Raw genomic sequence first — 16512 nt, forward strand, 5'->3', positions numbered from 1 at the left:
CTCCTCTCGCTCCCCTCCAGTGCCCCCCACTGGAGGTCAGCGTGTGGAGGAAGTGGCACCCTGCTGGTGCGGCCCCCTGCCCCAGCTCCCTTCAGCACGGCCTGCAAGACCAGCTTCAGCCGCCCCTCCTCACTGCTGCTGTCTGTTCACCTCTTCACTGCCCATCGCTCACGGAAGACTTTCACTCCTTCCTCACCATCTCCATTTCCATCCTCGTTCCTGGTGAGCCTCAGTACCCATTTGGATACTAAATACCCTGGCCTCCCATTTTCCTGACCTTGTTCCATCTCTACGTCATGCAGTTATTCCCATCTCACACCCTGAACTTTATCACCCACGTACCATGCACCACCTCTGCGATCTAAGTATTTCATTCCTTGATCGCTGTTTCTCCACTTCCAATTCATTTGCTCAAGTACACCTAGATCACACTGCTTGAACTTCAAGGCAGCCAGTCTAATGACCCATCACTTCCCTGTTGCCTGTCAGCCCCCCGTCTGTCTTTATCCGTCCTGTACTTCACTATCTACCATTATAATCCCGACCTTACAAGTATCCTCACGTCTCTTGCACCCTCTGCCACCATCATAACTCACCTAGCAAAAACCCTTTCCTCGGGTGAACCCTGTCTCCACTGCTCCCATGCCTACCGGGAAGCAGCACAAGCGAACACCGCTAAGGTAAAATCACACACTGGCTGACTGGGTTAATTTTAAATTCATGATTTCTGGCCCAGTTTGGCAGCAAATACTAATTGGTAGTCATCCTTTATTTCTCTAGTAGAGTGGATCTGAAAGTGTGGGCCTCAAACCAACAGCATCAGAGTCATTTGGGAACTTGTTAGAAATGCAAATTCTCACGCTCCATCCCAGACCTGCTGAATCAGAAACTTGGGCTGAGTTTGTACATGGTGTTTTAACAAGCCCCCCAGGTGATTCTGACCCTTGCTGGAGTTCGAGACCCACTTTTCTAGTAGGCTCCCTTTCCCGTGTCCAAGATGAGTATTTCATACGTTCGCCTTCCGCATAACTCCTCCTCCTCTCTTATCTCATCTCTGTAGGGTATTGCTGATTTCATCTAGACTTGGCTGAGGGAACTGAGGCTGTCGAATGGAAACTTGTCTTCCCATTACCACTGTTACCAGTGTACTAACGTCTGTGTGCACCTTCTTCCTTCCAGTTTCAAAGGCGGGTGTATCCTACCGCCTCACATGGGGTATCTCCCTCTGTATCTTGAGAGGGAACAAAACAAAAGGAGCATTCTTATCAGCTCTAGCATCTCCCACCTTCAGAAAGAAAAGCAAAACTTTCTTGACTACGGCAGCTCCCTCCAGCGACTGCCATATTTCCTCTGCTTCTTTTCATAGCTAATATTTGAAAAAGTTATTTACACACACAAGCTCACTTCCCAACCGTTCACTCATCTTCTGTCAGCCTGAGTTAGGCTTCCACCTGCACTGTTCCCATGGAAACTGCGAGTTGAGGTTGCTGGCAAAGTCATTGTTGCCAATCTCATCATCTAGCACCATCAGCCACTCCCTCCTTGGGGGAAAGAAAAATCAGAAGCCCCTGTTGCATCTCCCTGTTTCCCCCTAGAAGTAGCTGTTATCCTAAACTTAGTATTAAATTCTCTATATAATGTAAATAATGTTTCCTATGTTTCTATCTCTAAAACTAAACTATTTAGTTTTATAGATTTTTAAACCCTGTAAATAAAACCATATACACTTTTGGTTTTATTTTTATTGTTCACTATTATTTTTAGATGAATTCATGTTAATATGTGTATTATAATACATAATATGTATATTACATACATATAAATATATATAACAATATAAAACTCGTTCACTGATTCTCAGTGCTGTGTGGTAGTATGTGAATATACCGTAACTTATTTATCACATCAGTTTTAACAGACGTTTGCTTGTTACCTATACTAACCCATGTTTGCACACAAATCTGTTCGTTTCTTTATATGTCTGTCTGTGTATGTGTATATTTATACACATACACACACATGAATTCATACTGATATCTCTCTCTAATCAAGCATCACAGGGTTCAATTAGCCTCATCCCCACACACCTTATTTATTTGTAACTTCTTTCTCCAACAGTGAGAACTCTGGCTCATGTTATTTATAATTTATTTACTTATTTGACTAACCCTAGTACACAAGTAAAGTAGATTTAAAATTGATAACCCGTACGCCTGTGAGAAACAAATTTACCACTCAGAGTACACTGTTTATTGTATAGAGTTCTTTTTTTGTTGTTACCCTTACAGTATCCAGTCAGAAAACTCTTTCCCAGTTACTTTGGTCAACTTCTTTCCCCCACCCCTCCAGTGAGGTATGTTATACACTTGTAACATTGTTTATTTTCATAGTCCCTGTTATATCCTGGGATTTTTCTGAACATCTCAGTTTTTTTTTTTCTTTCTAAGTTTGCAAAAAGTAAAGTTAATTCTTTGGTGGGGGGGGTACTGTGGGTTTCGACAAATGTGGAGTCTTGTATCCATCATCTCAGCGCCATATATGAGTTCCATTGTCCTAAGAGTCAATTCCTCCTCCTTCCCTCAACCCCTGGTAACCACTGATCTGTTTTCTATCGCTATAGTTTTGCCTTTTCCATAAAATCATATAAATGAAATAAAATACTATGTATAGCCTTTTGGCTTTTTTCACCTAAAATGTCTAGGATTCATCCATGTTACATGAATCAGTAGTTCATTCCTTTTTATTTCTTAGTCACTATATGGATATATAACAGTTTGTTTATCCATTCACTTGTTGAAGGATATCTTGGTTGTTTTCAGTTTTTGGTGATTATGAATAAAGCTGTTACAGACGTTCACATATCGGTTTTTGTGTGACCACAAGTTTTCAGTTGTTTTGGGTAAATATGCAAGCATGGAATTGTTGGATCATATGATATTGTAATGCTTAACTTTAAAATAAACTGCTAAACTGTTTTCCAAAGTAAAGTGACTGTACTGTTTTGCATCCCCACTAGCAGTGGATGAGAATTGCTGTTTAGCATTTGCTATTGCAGGTGGTTTGGGGCCATTCTAATAGATGTGTATTGATATTGTATTGTAGCTTTAATTTGCATTTGCTTAATGACTAAAGATGTTGAGTATCTTTTCACATGCTTTTTAGCCATCTATATATCTTCTTTGGCAATTTTTCCTTGTAGATCTTTTGCCTATTTTAACAAATTGGGTTATCTTTTTATTGTTTTAAGAAATGTTATTCCCTCCTTAATGAGCTGGCTAGAATTCCTAGTATTGTTCAATAGAACAATTTCTAGTATTCTAGAATTTCTAGAATTTCTAGTATTGTTCAATAGAACACTGCTAGAAATTGTTCAATTTCTAGCAGTGTTCAATAGGAGTGGTGAGAGAGGACATCCTTACTGTGTTCTCAAAATTAATGGCAGGGCTTCCCTGGTGGTTGAGAGTCCGCCTGCCGGTGCAGGGGACGTGGGTTCGTGCCCCGGTCCGGGAAGATCCTACATGCCGCGGAGCGGCTGGGCCCGTGAGCCATGGCCGCTGAGCCTGCGCATCCGGAGCCTGTGCTCCGCAACGGGAGGGGCCACAACAGTGAGAGGCCCGCGTACCAGAAAAAAAAAAAGGCAACACATTCAGTCTCTATTAAGTATGATGTTAGCTGTAGGTTTATTTGGAGATATCATTTATTAGGTTAGGAAAATTCCCTCTATTCCAAGTTTGCTGAGAACATTTTTAAAATCATGAATGAATGATGAATTTTGTCAAGTGAGTTTTCTGCATATATTGAGATGATTGTATGTTTTTTATTTCACTGTTAAGATGAATTGCCTCGCTTGATTTTCAAATACTGAACTATCCGTGAGGTGAACCTCACTTGATCATGATGTATTAACTCTTTTTAATATTTTATATATATATTCCATTAGTCATTAAGGAAATGCAAATTAAACCACAGTGAGATACTTCATGCCCACTAAATAACTGTAATGAAAGAGACAATGACACTTGTTGGTGAGGATGTCGAGAAATTGGAACCCTTATACACTGCTGGTGGGCATGTAATATGGTACAGCTGCTTTGGAAAACAGTTTGGCAATTAATTCCTCAAAATGCTAAATACGGAGTTACCATGTGACCCAGAAATTCCACTTCTTGGTATATACCCAAGAGAAATGAAAGCTATCCACACAAAAACTTGTACACAAGTGTTCATAGCAGCACTATTTATAATAGTTAAAAAGTGGAAACAACCTGAATGTTCATCAGCTGATGAGTGGATAAACAAAATGTGGTCTATCCCTACAATGGAATATCATTCAGCAATAAAAAGAAATAACTGACACGTGCCACCACATGGATGAACCCTTAAAATATTTAAGTGAAAGAAGCCACACATTGTATGTTATGATTCCATTTATGTGAAATGTCCAGAATAGGCAAAATCCGTATCGCGACAGAGATTAGATCAGTGGTTGCCCAAAGCATGGCTTTTCTTCTGCTGCGTCTTCATTGTGAGGGTTTGTGTTAATCTAGTCAAGAGCTGGGTCTGGGTTTAAAACTTGATGCTGCACCGGGGGCTGCAGACTTCTCGGGCGAGACCTTTGTTTGTGGCCCTGCTTGCCTGCGGGTCTTCCCTTCCTGCTGCTCCCTGTGAGCCCGTCTTTGACAGCCGCTACCCCCAGCTATATTTCATTTATTTTCCCTTCACACTTGCTAGCATTTTGAGTTAAAGGCAGGGTAGAGGGACATTCTCTGATGTTTTGCACAGGCACTGGAACCTGGGGCTTGGGGGTGTGGCCTTCGCTAGCGTTCCTGTCTCTTTTCTAGAAGTTATGCTGGACTTCGCACATATTCCTGCCCTCTGCCAGGGGTAAAGAGCTTTTTTATCTGTCTGTTCCCTTTCCCAGCTGCAGTGGATTTCCACCACTTCCTTCAGGCTATCCTTTTTTACCTTTCTCCTGCAGCTGAATGCTTTTGTTTCCTAGCAGAAATAGGGGAGATGGATCTAGGCAACACTTGGCTGGTGTTTCATCGGTGGCTGCCGTTTTCCTTTCTCAGCTGTGGTGGGGTTTCTACCAGTGCCCTCAGGCTATGGATTTTGTTGACTTCCACTGAAAAGTCAGGCTTTTTTTCCAGGGTATATGGGGCTATGTAGAGTTTCAGCAGTCACCGCTGTTTCCTTCCCCCAGCCGGCCCCCAGGGGGGAAACTTTCTCAAGGCTCTCCCCAGGCATCCTTAGGAACCACAGGTGGGGTTCCTGGGGGGAAAAGTCTGAACCTTTCAATTTCCGCAGTTTTCTGGTCTCCACGCTTTCACATTAGCCCATGCTCAGCCTTTAGCAATTCACTGAACATTTTAACTTTAATCTTCTTACCGAACTCTGCCCCGTGTAAGCAAATGCTTGAGTCTAGTTTCTCCTTGTGGTTGACTGTCTCCAGTTTTCAGGCGAGTTGTTTGCTCATGACCTCACTTCTCCAATGGGTTCAAGAAAAGTCATCAATTTTCCGTTTCTCCAGCTTTTTTCTTGCTGTGAGGGTAGGACATGTTCTTTCCAGCTCTTTATTCTCATTGGCTGAAACTAGAATTCCCATGGTTTCTTTTGATAAACATATGTTCTTAATTTTGATGGAACCAAATCTATTAGGCTTTTTCTTTGGTTTGTACTTTTCATGTTTTGTTGATTGACAATTGTATATGAACTGATTTTTTTTTTTTTGCTGAGTTGGGTCTTCGTTGCTGTGCGCGGGCTTTCTCTAGCTGCAGTGAGCGGGGGCTTCGCTTTGTTGCGGTGCGCGGGCTTCTCATTGCGGTGCCTTCCCTTGCTGTGGAGCGCGGGCTCCAGTAGTTGTGGCTCGCGGGCTCTAGAGCGCAGGCTTTGTAGTGTGGCGCAGGGGCTTAGCTGCTCCGCGGCATGTGGGGTCTTCCCAGACCAGGGATCGAACCCGTGTCCCCTACGTTGTCAGGCGGATTCTTAACCACTTCGCTGCCAGGGAAGTCCCGAACTAATTCTTTTTACATACACATATTACGGCAGAACAGACTATGCTATAGAAAGTTCATGTAAAGCTAGAATTATTTGATCCTTGAATCCATGTTTGGATTTTCTTTATGAGAAAAGTATTAACGACTAATTCAATCTCTTTATGAATGCGGGACAAATTATTATTTCTATTTCTTCTTGAGTCATTCTGTTAAGTTGTATTTTCTTAGGCATTTGTCCATCTCATTAGCTTCAAATTTATTAGCATTTGCTCATAATGGCCTATATTATAAATATCTGTTATTGTTTTTATACCTCATATTTTACAGTTATGCCTTCTGGGTTATTTTTCCCTTTGGTCATCCTCACTTAAGGCTTTACTATTTTATTAGCCTTCTTGAAATATCAATTTTTGCCTTTGTTGATATTTGCTATTGCCCTTTGGTTTCTATTTCATTGATTTCTGCTTTTATCTTTATTATTTCATTCCTCCTATTTTTCTTTGGGTTTATTTCGCAGCTTTCCATTATCAAATTGAAGAGTATATAGAGAACCAGATCTGAGCAGATCCTAAAGAGAGGTGCATGTCAATCGCAACGTGGCTTACACCCTCAGCACACCTATTCGCGCCACGCCACCACCTTCCAGCCAGCTCATACCTAAAGGGCTTCAAGTGAGTTAGTTCTCTGTGATCTGCTGTCTGAGGAGTGAAAAAGCCAAGTTATGTTCATGTATATAACATGCTGGAGCCAGGCCAGAGTGGACTGCTGTGGGATAATAGCCCTTTTTAGGGGAGACCCTGAAGGATAGTATAGAAAGAAAGTTCTTCCCATGAGCAGAACTGTACCTTTCATGGTCTTCTTTGTGTGTGTGTTGTGGGGGAAGGTGAGCTACACAGAGGTGAGGCTCTGACCAGATTCTTCGGCAGTAGCTAATGATTTTTAGGAACTTAGAAGAAACAAGAATGAAGAATCAGTGCAAGGAATTTTATGGAAGAGGCATGTGGTGAGCTTGGGATGAGCTGGAGTAGGAGAATTTTCATCTCACTCTCCTTAATCAGGTGGACAAGATGACCCATGGTGCCCATCAGTTAGTTTCTCTCTCCCTCCACCTAGTGACTGCTCTGTGGGCTCATGAACAAGTGGCCATGGTGTAGGCAGGGAGCTAAAACAGACACATTCTGGGTTTGAATGTGTTTTCTCAGCTGCCACGATCTGTCAGCAACTCTACTCATGGACTTACAGAACGCCTTCTTCACCATGATGATATTCCACAGAGCACAGGGCTGCACCAAGGAACTCGCTCGAAGGCAAAATAAGTAGAGCATTAACCTTAAAAGATTTACGCATCTTACTGTGATGCCTACGTGCCGCTACATGATGAGGCAGGGAGGAAGATGGGTGGAACCCAGGGATTCCGTGGTGCCCCCTACTACGCTTATGTCCAGTCGTAAAAGTAGATGCAAGGACCTCTCACTGACAGCATCCCTAAAGACTCAGATCTCTCAGAAATGAAATCCAGTATCCAGGACTAATGGTGTCAGTGGTGCAAAGTGAAGCAGTCCTTGCTCATTGGTGGTGGAAATGATGTACTCATCGGAGGAGTTCAGGAGAAGGGTTCTGGGTGCTGTTTCTGACTTAAACGTGATTCTCTAGCCATCTCAAGTGATTTTACTAGCTAACGGATTATCTTTTTAATAAATTCACTTCCTGTTTAAAGCAGAGAGGACTGATTTCTAGTATTTAAAAAGAAGAACCCTCGTTTTTATAGTGGAACAAAGTGGAGGTGGGGGGGGGCAGATTAGGAGGTTGAATTGTGTCCGCCTCACAAGACATGTTCCAATCTTAATCCCCAATACCTGGTACTTGTGGATGTGACCTTATTTGGAAATAGGGTCTTTGCAGGTGTAATCAAGTTAAGATGAGATCATACCGGATTAGGGTGGGCCCTAAGTCCAAGGACTGGTGTCCTTATAAGAGGAGAGACACAGAGACACACAGGGAAGAAAAGAAGGCCATGTGATGATGGAGCCAGAGACTGCAGTGATTATACCTAGAAGCCAAGGAACACTAACGGTTGCTAGGAAGAAGCAAAGAAAAATTCTTCCTTAGTAGCTTCAGAGGGAGTATGCCTTTGCAGATTTCAGATTTCTAGCCTCTAGAACCATGAGCGAATAATACATTTATGTTGTCTGAAGCCACACAGTCTGTGGTCATCTGTTATAGCCACCTTGGGAAACGAATACACACTTCATTCAAGGTACCCTGAGTCTGTGAAAAAAATTCAGTCCTGGGAATTGGATGAGTGGCTGGCTGTGTTCTCTACTGTGGTGATTCAACCCAGGTCTTAGTTTGCCGGGCTTATAGGTAGGGCTTCAGTGGACCACCCATCAATTCTGATCCTAAAAATACACATGATTATTAGCCACTGTCCAGAATTACCCTCGTTAGACTATTCTGATTACCACGCTGCTCCTGCTGCCTAGGGTATCGCACCCCCCTTTTTTCCTGGAAATGAAATTCTGCTCCTGCCCTACTACCCAACGAACCTGCTGTCCATTCCCTCTGAAATCAGCAGCAACTCCTACCAGCACACCCGGCTGATAAAGAACAGCCGGAACAATCTCTTAGTCCCCTCAACAACATACCCAATTTAAGCGAAACCCCCAACAGCAAGTGATCCAAAATAAGAGGCACTATTATTTTATGAACCACTTGGGGGGAAAAAATAAACACCGTCGAAGTGTGACTTATGATAATTTATAATACATCCTCATCTCAGAGACATGAAAAGATATGCATCTTAGAACTCCTGAAATATAGTATTTCTCAAAGCCTTGGTGAAGGGAGTGTCATTTGAGCTTCCTTAAGGAACAAAGAGTGTGAACAAGCAGACCATAAACCGCTCGGACACTTCTATCTCTCTTGAGACTTTGGATTTCTTCCAAGGAATTTCTGGCAACTTAACTTTATTTAATATGTGGACTACCACTGAGCCCAGGTTTCAGTCAACCAACTAAGAAAACAATTAGAACGACTTCTAGCTGCTTGAGTCAGCATATTGATCCAAATCCCTGGGATGCATGCCCATATTGATAAATTCAACCTGATAGAAAACTATGATTCTCTCTCTTGGATCTAGCACCCTCATATGCTGTTAACCATACATATTTGCTAGAGTTTTTGCAGATATTTTTTAGGGTGGAAACCTTCTTCTGGGTCAGACTCAATTGTATTTGTCCTCGTGGGCATCTGACTGTTATTACAGGTTTGAAAAAAATGAAGAGTGGTGGAGGTGATGAAGGGATATGGCTTTCTGTGTCACCGAGCTCCAGTGAGGTTATTGAGAGTTTTCAAGCAAGGTGGGAACTGCGTCATCAGACAGGAGAAGAGTGGTTGAGTCTTCTGACAAGCGAGTTCCATTGCAGATTGAGCTTTATCGATACTCTGACTCATCTGCACCCTCATATGTAACCGCCACACTTCTCAAGGTCCTATTTTCAAATAAGAGACCTGGTGAGGCTATGAATTACACTAATGCTGTAATTTGGCAACTCCTGGGATCAGACCTATGTTTGTCTTTTGGTCTTCTCAGCACCTTAGCTGCAAGCAGTAAGAGATTCCTTTACTGTAGCCTTAGAAAATTTCTGATTTTCCAGTCTCTGCTTTGATAGGAGGATTGAGGAATTAGAATTTGTTATTGTCTCCCTTTAAGCCAGTACTTTTCACTGGTAGTGATTTTTGTCTCTCTCAGGGGACATTTGGCAATATCTGGAGATATTTTTGGTTGTCACAACTGGGAGGGATGTATGTGTCTTACTTGCATCTAGTGGATAGAGACCAGGGGTGTTGTTAAACGTCCCATAATGCATAGGACAATCTCCCGTAACAAAGAAGTACCCAGCCCAAAACGTCAGCAGTTTGGGGGCTGAGAAGCCCTGTTTTCAGCTCTTCGCCGTAGTAGGAAGTAGCCACGCCACTCAACCTCCCTTGGTGATATTCCCCTCTGCAATCTCACTTTTTACCAGAAAGATACTCTGACATGATCAGTTATAAGAAGCACCATTATTTTATGAACTACTAAGAAGGAAAAACCACCATCAAATTGATGTGTTTTTGTTTTGTTTTGTTTTGTTTTTTGCAGTACACGGGCTTCTCACTGCTGTGGCCTCTCCCGTTGCGGAGCACAGGCTCCAGACGCGCAGGCTCAGTGGCCATGGCTCACGGGCCCAGCCGCCCCGCGGCATGTGGGATCTTCCCGGACCGGGGCACGAACCCGCGTCCCCTGTATCGACAGGTGGACTCTCAACCACTGCGCCACCAGGGAAGCCCAATCAAATTGATTTTTAACACACGTCCTTTTATGTGTGCTCTTCGTATTCTTCTATGGCATTAGCCACTCAGTCCTGCCAAAGCCACTTTATGGGCACTTAATTCTAGATGGCCGGTGCTACTGTGACTGCTTCTCCATGAGATGCTGTAGGATAGTAAAGTCATTTCCCTTCATACTTGCAGAATTCCAGTTAACCTTTAACCCCAATAAGGTCCAATAACTAACCCTCGAATTTCTGTTGCCTGCAATCACACCTGATTCTCATTAGCAGAATGTGTGTGTGTGTGTGCGTGTGTGCACACACATGTGAAAGATACTGGGACACTGTCTAGCTTATGGGGGAGCTGGGATTGCTGAAGACCACATTTAGGGCTACCTTTAATACCATCCGAGTCAGGCTTATGGAACTTGTGTGAAGAGGCCAGTGCTGCTCACCAATGCCGAGCTCCAGGTGCTGTAGCTTTGGCTGTGGACACTCACTCTAGCATCACCTCCACGGCTGCTCACACTTGAGCGTGGTTCCACCGCTCCTGCCTCAGAGTTCCCCATGGTCTGCTGCCTCTTTGCTCACTGGCTGGGGTGGAGGTGTCTCATTCATGGCGGTTTAGTGCATGCCTGTGCTCCAGTCACAAGGGAGGCTGGCATTTTCATTTTCAGCATCTATGATAAGCAGCAGATCCTGCTTCCATCAGTCTTGCTGTGTGGGGAATTCCCCAAGCATAGAAAACTGTTACAGATTCTGATTGGCTACGAAGAATGGCCAAAGTCCCCTACGCCGATTCCCACCATTCTCTCCCCTCTGCTCAAAACAGAAAACCAGGAATCATTCTGGCCTCTCCTCTTCCCCTCCCTTAGTACATCAGCAAGTAGTTGATTCTACCTCCAAAATATAGTCTTGAATCCATCCTCTTTTTGGCTCTTGTGTCAATGACTTAATACAGCTGACTATTATCCACTTCATCTGGATTACTGTAACAGCCTCTTTTCTTCCCATCTCCATATCCATGTTCCCCAAAGCAGCAAGGGTATGTTTTTTCGTAAATCACCCTATAAAACTTGTTTGCTTTAAAGCCTTCAGTGGCTTCAGTGGCTTTTTAATTTCTCCCCCACTTAAAATAAAATCCCCTATCCTTATTTTGGTCTAAGGAGGGTGATCTTTTGTCTCATTTTACATAGGATACAAGTTTTAAGAGCGCTTCCTTTTTATTCTCAAAAGGGTATGGTTTAGACAGCACATTAGTGTCAGTTTACCTATGAGGCCCTGAGTTTTCTGAGCCCTGCTCCTTCCCCACCCTCACTCACTGAACTGCTCTCAGACTTGTCTTCTCTGAGCTCTTGTCCCTCCTTTGGGGACTTGCAGGTTCTTTCCTTCTTCCTGGCACACTTTTCCCCACATTCTTCACACAGCTCTCACCTCGTTGTCCTTCAAGTCTTAGCTAAGTGGTGATCTCTCAGAAGTCCTTCCTTACCTCTCTCTCTAACAGCCCTCCCCCCGACACCCCCCACCCCCAGTTCTCTGTATCATTTCCTTCTTCATTTCCTCCATAGAGTCACCAGAATTTGACATTGAGTTGTCTGTCTATTGTTTAATCTCTGCCTCTCGCACTAGAATGTAAGCTCCCTGAGGGTATGGATTACATGTGTCTTACCATTGTACCCCAGGGCCCGAACCTGTCACTTAATAGTTCCTTCAGTCAATCAATAAAAGGCCTTCCTTCCCTGACCCCTTGACAAGGTCTGAGCTCCCACGCTAGACACAGTCAGAGCACTGTGTACTCTTCTTCCTCAGCGCGTCTCACAGTTGTACTTAAATGGTAATTTGTATAATTTCACTTTACCAGTTTCTCCTTCTAGATACATGTCCAGGGCATGAACAGAGGCATGTTCCTCTTGCCATGCTGAGAACAGGGCACTTGAGTACGTGTGAGTCTGTTGAGTCTTCTGCAAGCTCATGGGTCTGGGAGAAGGAGGTGATGATGGTTCTCTGCTGGGGTAGGGAAACCTTGAAGGGCGAGTGCCTGGGGCCGGATGCGAGAGCAGAGCATTCAGCGCAGGCTCCCACACGCAGCGGGACTAGCTGCTTGGTCTTTCTCTAGAGCAGAATTTCCCTTGACTTCCTCTGCTTCCCTCTCAGTCTCCCTCTTAGAGGTTTTTTGAACCCCAGAAAAGTCTGGGCACATCAAGGACCCAGACCCTTCAGCCAAGACAACTGGCAGGGATGGGAGCAAGGCCTCTGGATCCTGGGGGAAGAGTTGGAGAAATGGGGAGAGAAAGACTTCCAGCTAATACCCTACTTGATTCCGTGTTGTCTTTGTTAACAGAAGTCAAGCCTGTTGGTGAAACAGCTGCTGAAGAAAGCAAGCCAGACACACTTCCACCATCCAGTGTTCAAAACACAGTCAAACAAAGCACAGTCCCACCATCCACTGATAAAAATGTGACTGCACTGGAGACCAAGGGAAGCACACCCACAACGCCTAACACCTCAAGGGCAGTGCCAGCCTCAGCCCAGCAAAGCACAACTGCAGTGGACAGTGGCAAAGATAAGAAACCAGCCACAGGCAACTCTGCTATAACTACTAAAGACTCAGAGGATTCTACAACCACACCAACCACTGTCTCGACAAAGCCTGAAACCACAAGCAGCCAGAGTGGAATTAAAAGCAATTCAGCTAAATCTGGAACCCAGAGTAGCCACAGTGTGACCACAAGCAGTGTGATCACTAAGGAGGGAAATCAGGCAGCCTCTGACCGTCCAACTCTGGGTAGCACCTCAGTCATCACGCCTGTTCTTCCTTCCTTGCCCACCCCAGCAAGCACTCACCGGCCTAGCACGGTCTCTGTGACTTTGGTCTCTGTGACTTCAGAGCCCGCAGCGAGCTCCTCCGAGGGACCAAACAAAATTACAGCAGCTACAAGTTTAGGCACAACGGCGGGTCCCACCTTCACGACGCAGGGGACACTGACCACACTAAGTAAGTAATGCCTTTCTTTTTTAAAGCAAAACGAAACTTTCAAATGCTTATATCCTGTACAGTCGCTGGAGATTCTTGCATATTTATATTCATGACTGTGCGCCACCTTCACTCAGCCCGTTTCCCATTTCAGTGATGAGCAGCGGCCGGTAGAGCTGTGTGTTCTGATGAGAGCTCAGGGTTTTGACCTGCCTAGTGGAGCATTTACTTTTTTTTTTTTTTCTTAAGTGCTCGTCTTAATCCAGTAAATTAATTTCAAAACTCACTGATGGGTCATGAGCCTCAAGATCATGGCCCAGGTCAGATCTCTTGAATCAGAATTTCTAGGCGTGAACCTGAGCATCTGCGTTTTGAGGAAAGCTCCACCCCCCCCCGCAGGTAACTTGGGTGTGTGGTGAAGAGCTAGATAGCCACACCGCAAGAGTACGGTCGCCTCCTCCTGCGTGAGAGCCGGGGCTCTGAGTTGGATAAGCCTGGATGCCAGTCCCTGCTCTACCACTTGTTAGCGTGTGACATTGGGCAATTCATCGAGTTCCTCTGAGACTCAGTTTCCTTGTTTATAGAATAGGGATAATTACACTAACTTCCTCATAGAGCTGTTGTGAGGATTGAAAAAGAAAGTACCTTTGAAGCACTTAGGAGCCTCACAGGAAGTAAGTACTCGGTTAAAGCTAGCCGTGCTGCTGGCACTGTCACTGCTGTTGATACTTCTTCTGTCGGGTTCCTACACTGGCTCATCCAATCTGCTCATCCTGTAATAGGTGATGGGAATTGACTTCATCTGCCTGCCTCTTCCTCCTCATAGCCTGCCTCCTTCTTCTTGTGGTCTAGGTGGGGGGGGGGATAAGACCAAAGAACCTCAGAAAACTAGAAACAAGAAAGCCTATCTTTTTGTGTTAAAGGTACCACTCACCTTTTCTCATAAACTTTGTTTTCCCAATTATAGCACCATGGGTAATTACCTCACAAGGAACTCAACACACCTCTAGCAAGACACCAGCTGTCACTGGCACCTCTGAGGCTCTGCAGCCTGCAGGCTCTTCATTGGGACCTGGGACCACATCTCCTGCCAGGGGACCCACAAGCTCCAGCACTCATTTGGAGTCAACTGCCCCTCAAGGCTCCAGTACCCCTTCTCCCACCTCAGTAATTCCAGCAGGTGTGGGACAGGTGAGAGAGCCCAGAGACGGAGAGAAGGGACTCCAGGAAGAGCATTTCTACTCTTCCCTTCCCAGGGCGCCTGGGGGGGCTGTAATCATTCACTCACCCTCTCTGGCTTTGCTGGACTCTGGCGTAGACAGCAGGATAGCCAGTAACACACCTGGCTCTCGAACTCCAGCCGGCCACACTCCCAGCTTGCCCCCAACTCCTTATTTGGTGTCACCCACCGAAGGGAGGGAGGGAGAAGGCAAAGACAAGACCTCGTCAGGCTCAGCCTGACCCTTAATCCCAGTGGCTTCTTCCAGATACAGTGCGATTCTCCTGAAAAGCTGAATGAGAAGATGCTCGTCCTGAACATCTCGAAAACTGATGTCTTGAGAACCAACATCTGTGTGAGTACCTCGCTCATCTGAGCCCTACTCTGATCTACATCCCCAAAATGCGGTTAGGCAGCAGGGTCACGGAAGGTAGAAGGGAATGAAGGGTTCCCTCTAGAAAGGGGCAGAGAGATGTTTTCATTTTCCTGCTCTTGTTTTTTCCTAGTAGGACAGGACGTGGTCCCTTCCCATCTTATGGAGGGTCAGAGCCAGGTTCAGACTTCTCTAAGGGAAGCCCCACCCTCAGGGCTGCTGCAGGGCCAGAAATCTGGGCTTTCACTTCTGAGAGTCTGGAGACCCCAAGCCTGGTTCCTGTTTGCTTCTAGTTCAGGATGTGACTTTATTAAGTCGATCTCTTTGAGCTTCAGAGGCCTCAGTTGAAAATGAGAGGCTTAGTGTGCCTAACTCTCCCTGTTCTAATAGTCTGTGGTTTTATATTTCCTGGTCCACGTGTTATCTGATGGCCACCCTCTAACCTAGGGGAGCTGTTGCCGGCAGCTGTCCTTCCCCTCAGGGGGAGTTGTTTGTGTATTGTTTGGGGGAGATGGTGTCAGCACGTGTGTAAGTTTGCATGTGTAGCAGTGTGTCCACTGCCTTCAGACTGCCGGTCTCCCTAGGATTAAGGGCTTTAGTCTGGGGACGTCTGCCGCAGAGTTTAGTCAGTAGCTGAGGCCTGAGTGAGTGCTGGTGATGGATGACTCACTGCTGCCCTCTCCTGGTCAGTGGCTATTTTGGCAAACACCCCTGGAAACTAGAATAGGATGGAAAACTTGGGTTTACAGTACTTTTATACCACCTATTTTCTGCAGTTGTTTCCTTCTGGGTGTCCATTTTGCTGGAATTTTCCAAGTGAACTATAGAAAAGGTAGAGTTTAAAAAGGGAACAGTGTTCCCCTAGGGTTGGGCTTATTGGACAAGATAAGAATCACACTGATGCTTGCTCGGACTTTCCTCCGGCTCTTTGGCTGAAACTTGGCAGGGGCGTGTTTGGTGGTAAGAAGCGTTCTTTTCCTTTGCTGTGAATGGAAAGAGGAAAGCCCTGGATCTTCACCTGCTAGCAGGTTGGGGAATTAGTAAGCCTAAGGAAATTCCAGGTAGAAACCCAAGGGATGGCTTATGGGACAAGCCCTATGGAGTCTTTTTCTTCATCTCGGTACCCTTATTCCAAACTCTGGTCAGAGACACATCAGTTTGGGGTGCCTCTGGATGATGTGGCAGGGCTGGGTAAAAGCTGCCCACACTTTGCTTCCTCACCCTCAGCCCTAAAGCCAGCCAGCCACACTCTTTCTGCTGAGAAATACAGAAGACTCCCGTCTAAGACGTCCTCGTGCATCTTCAAGATACTCCCAATTTTCCCTGTGCAGTGATGGCCTCGCCTTTCTCCTGTCAGCCTGTTTATGGTTTCAGGGTCTTAGCCTCGGGAACGGGCACGTGTGTTTCGACTTTGGGTTGGATAACCTTGAGCTGAGAGCCAGGGCCTCCCCTCCTGAGGTCTCTGAACTCAGCATCAAGGGCTGGCAAATGGTAGGTTCAGAGAGGACTGGCATCTTCCCCCCTGGCTGTGCCTCCTCATGTTCTTCTGGGGAGAGAGGTCGTGATCATTAAGGAGCTCTGAGGGAGAAAGCGGCACTAGGGCGAATGGTATTGCTCAACCACGATGAGATAAACAGGAT

General features: G+C 45.3%; 1 protein-coding gene across 1 annotated transcript in view; it reads left to right on the plus strand.

Moving 5' to 3' along the window:
* Nucleotides 1-16512, plus strand: part of PODXL (podocalyxin like) — a 41141-nt gene that overhangs the window by 18307 nt on the left and 6322 nt on the right. The window contains exons 2-4 of the mRNA XM_059074246.2: nucleotides 12648-13301; nucleotides 14248-14471; nucleotides 14768-14854. Coding sequence (XP_058930229.1) covers nucleotides 12648-13301; nucleotides 14248-14471; nucleotides 14768-14854 — 965 coding nt within the window. The remainder of the gene's footprint in view (nucleotides 1-12647; nucleotides 13302-14247; nucleotides 14472-14767; nucleotides 14855-16512) is intronic.

The sequence above is a fragment of the Kogia breviceps genome, chromosome 9 (genome assembly GCF_026419965.1).
Source record: "Kogia breviceps isolate mKogBre1 chromosome 9, mKogBre1 haplotype 1, whole genome shotgun sequence".
Lineage (NCBI taxonomy): Eukaryota > Metazoa > Chordata > Mammalia > Artiodactyla > Physeteridae > Kogia > Kogia breviceps.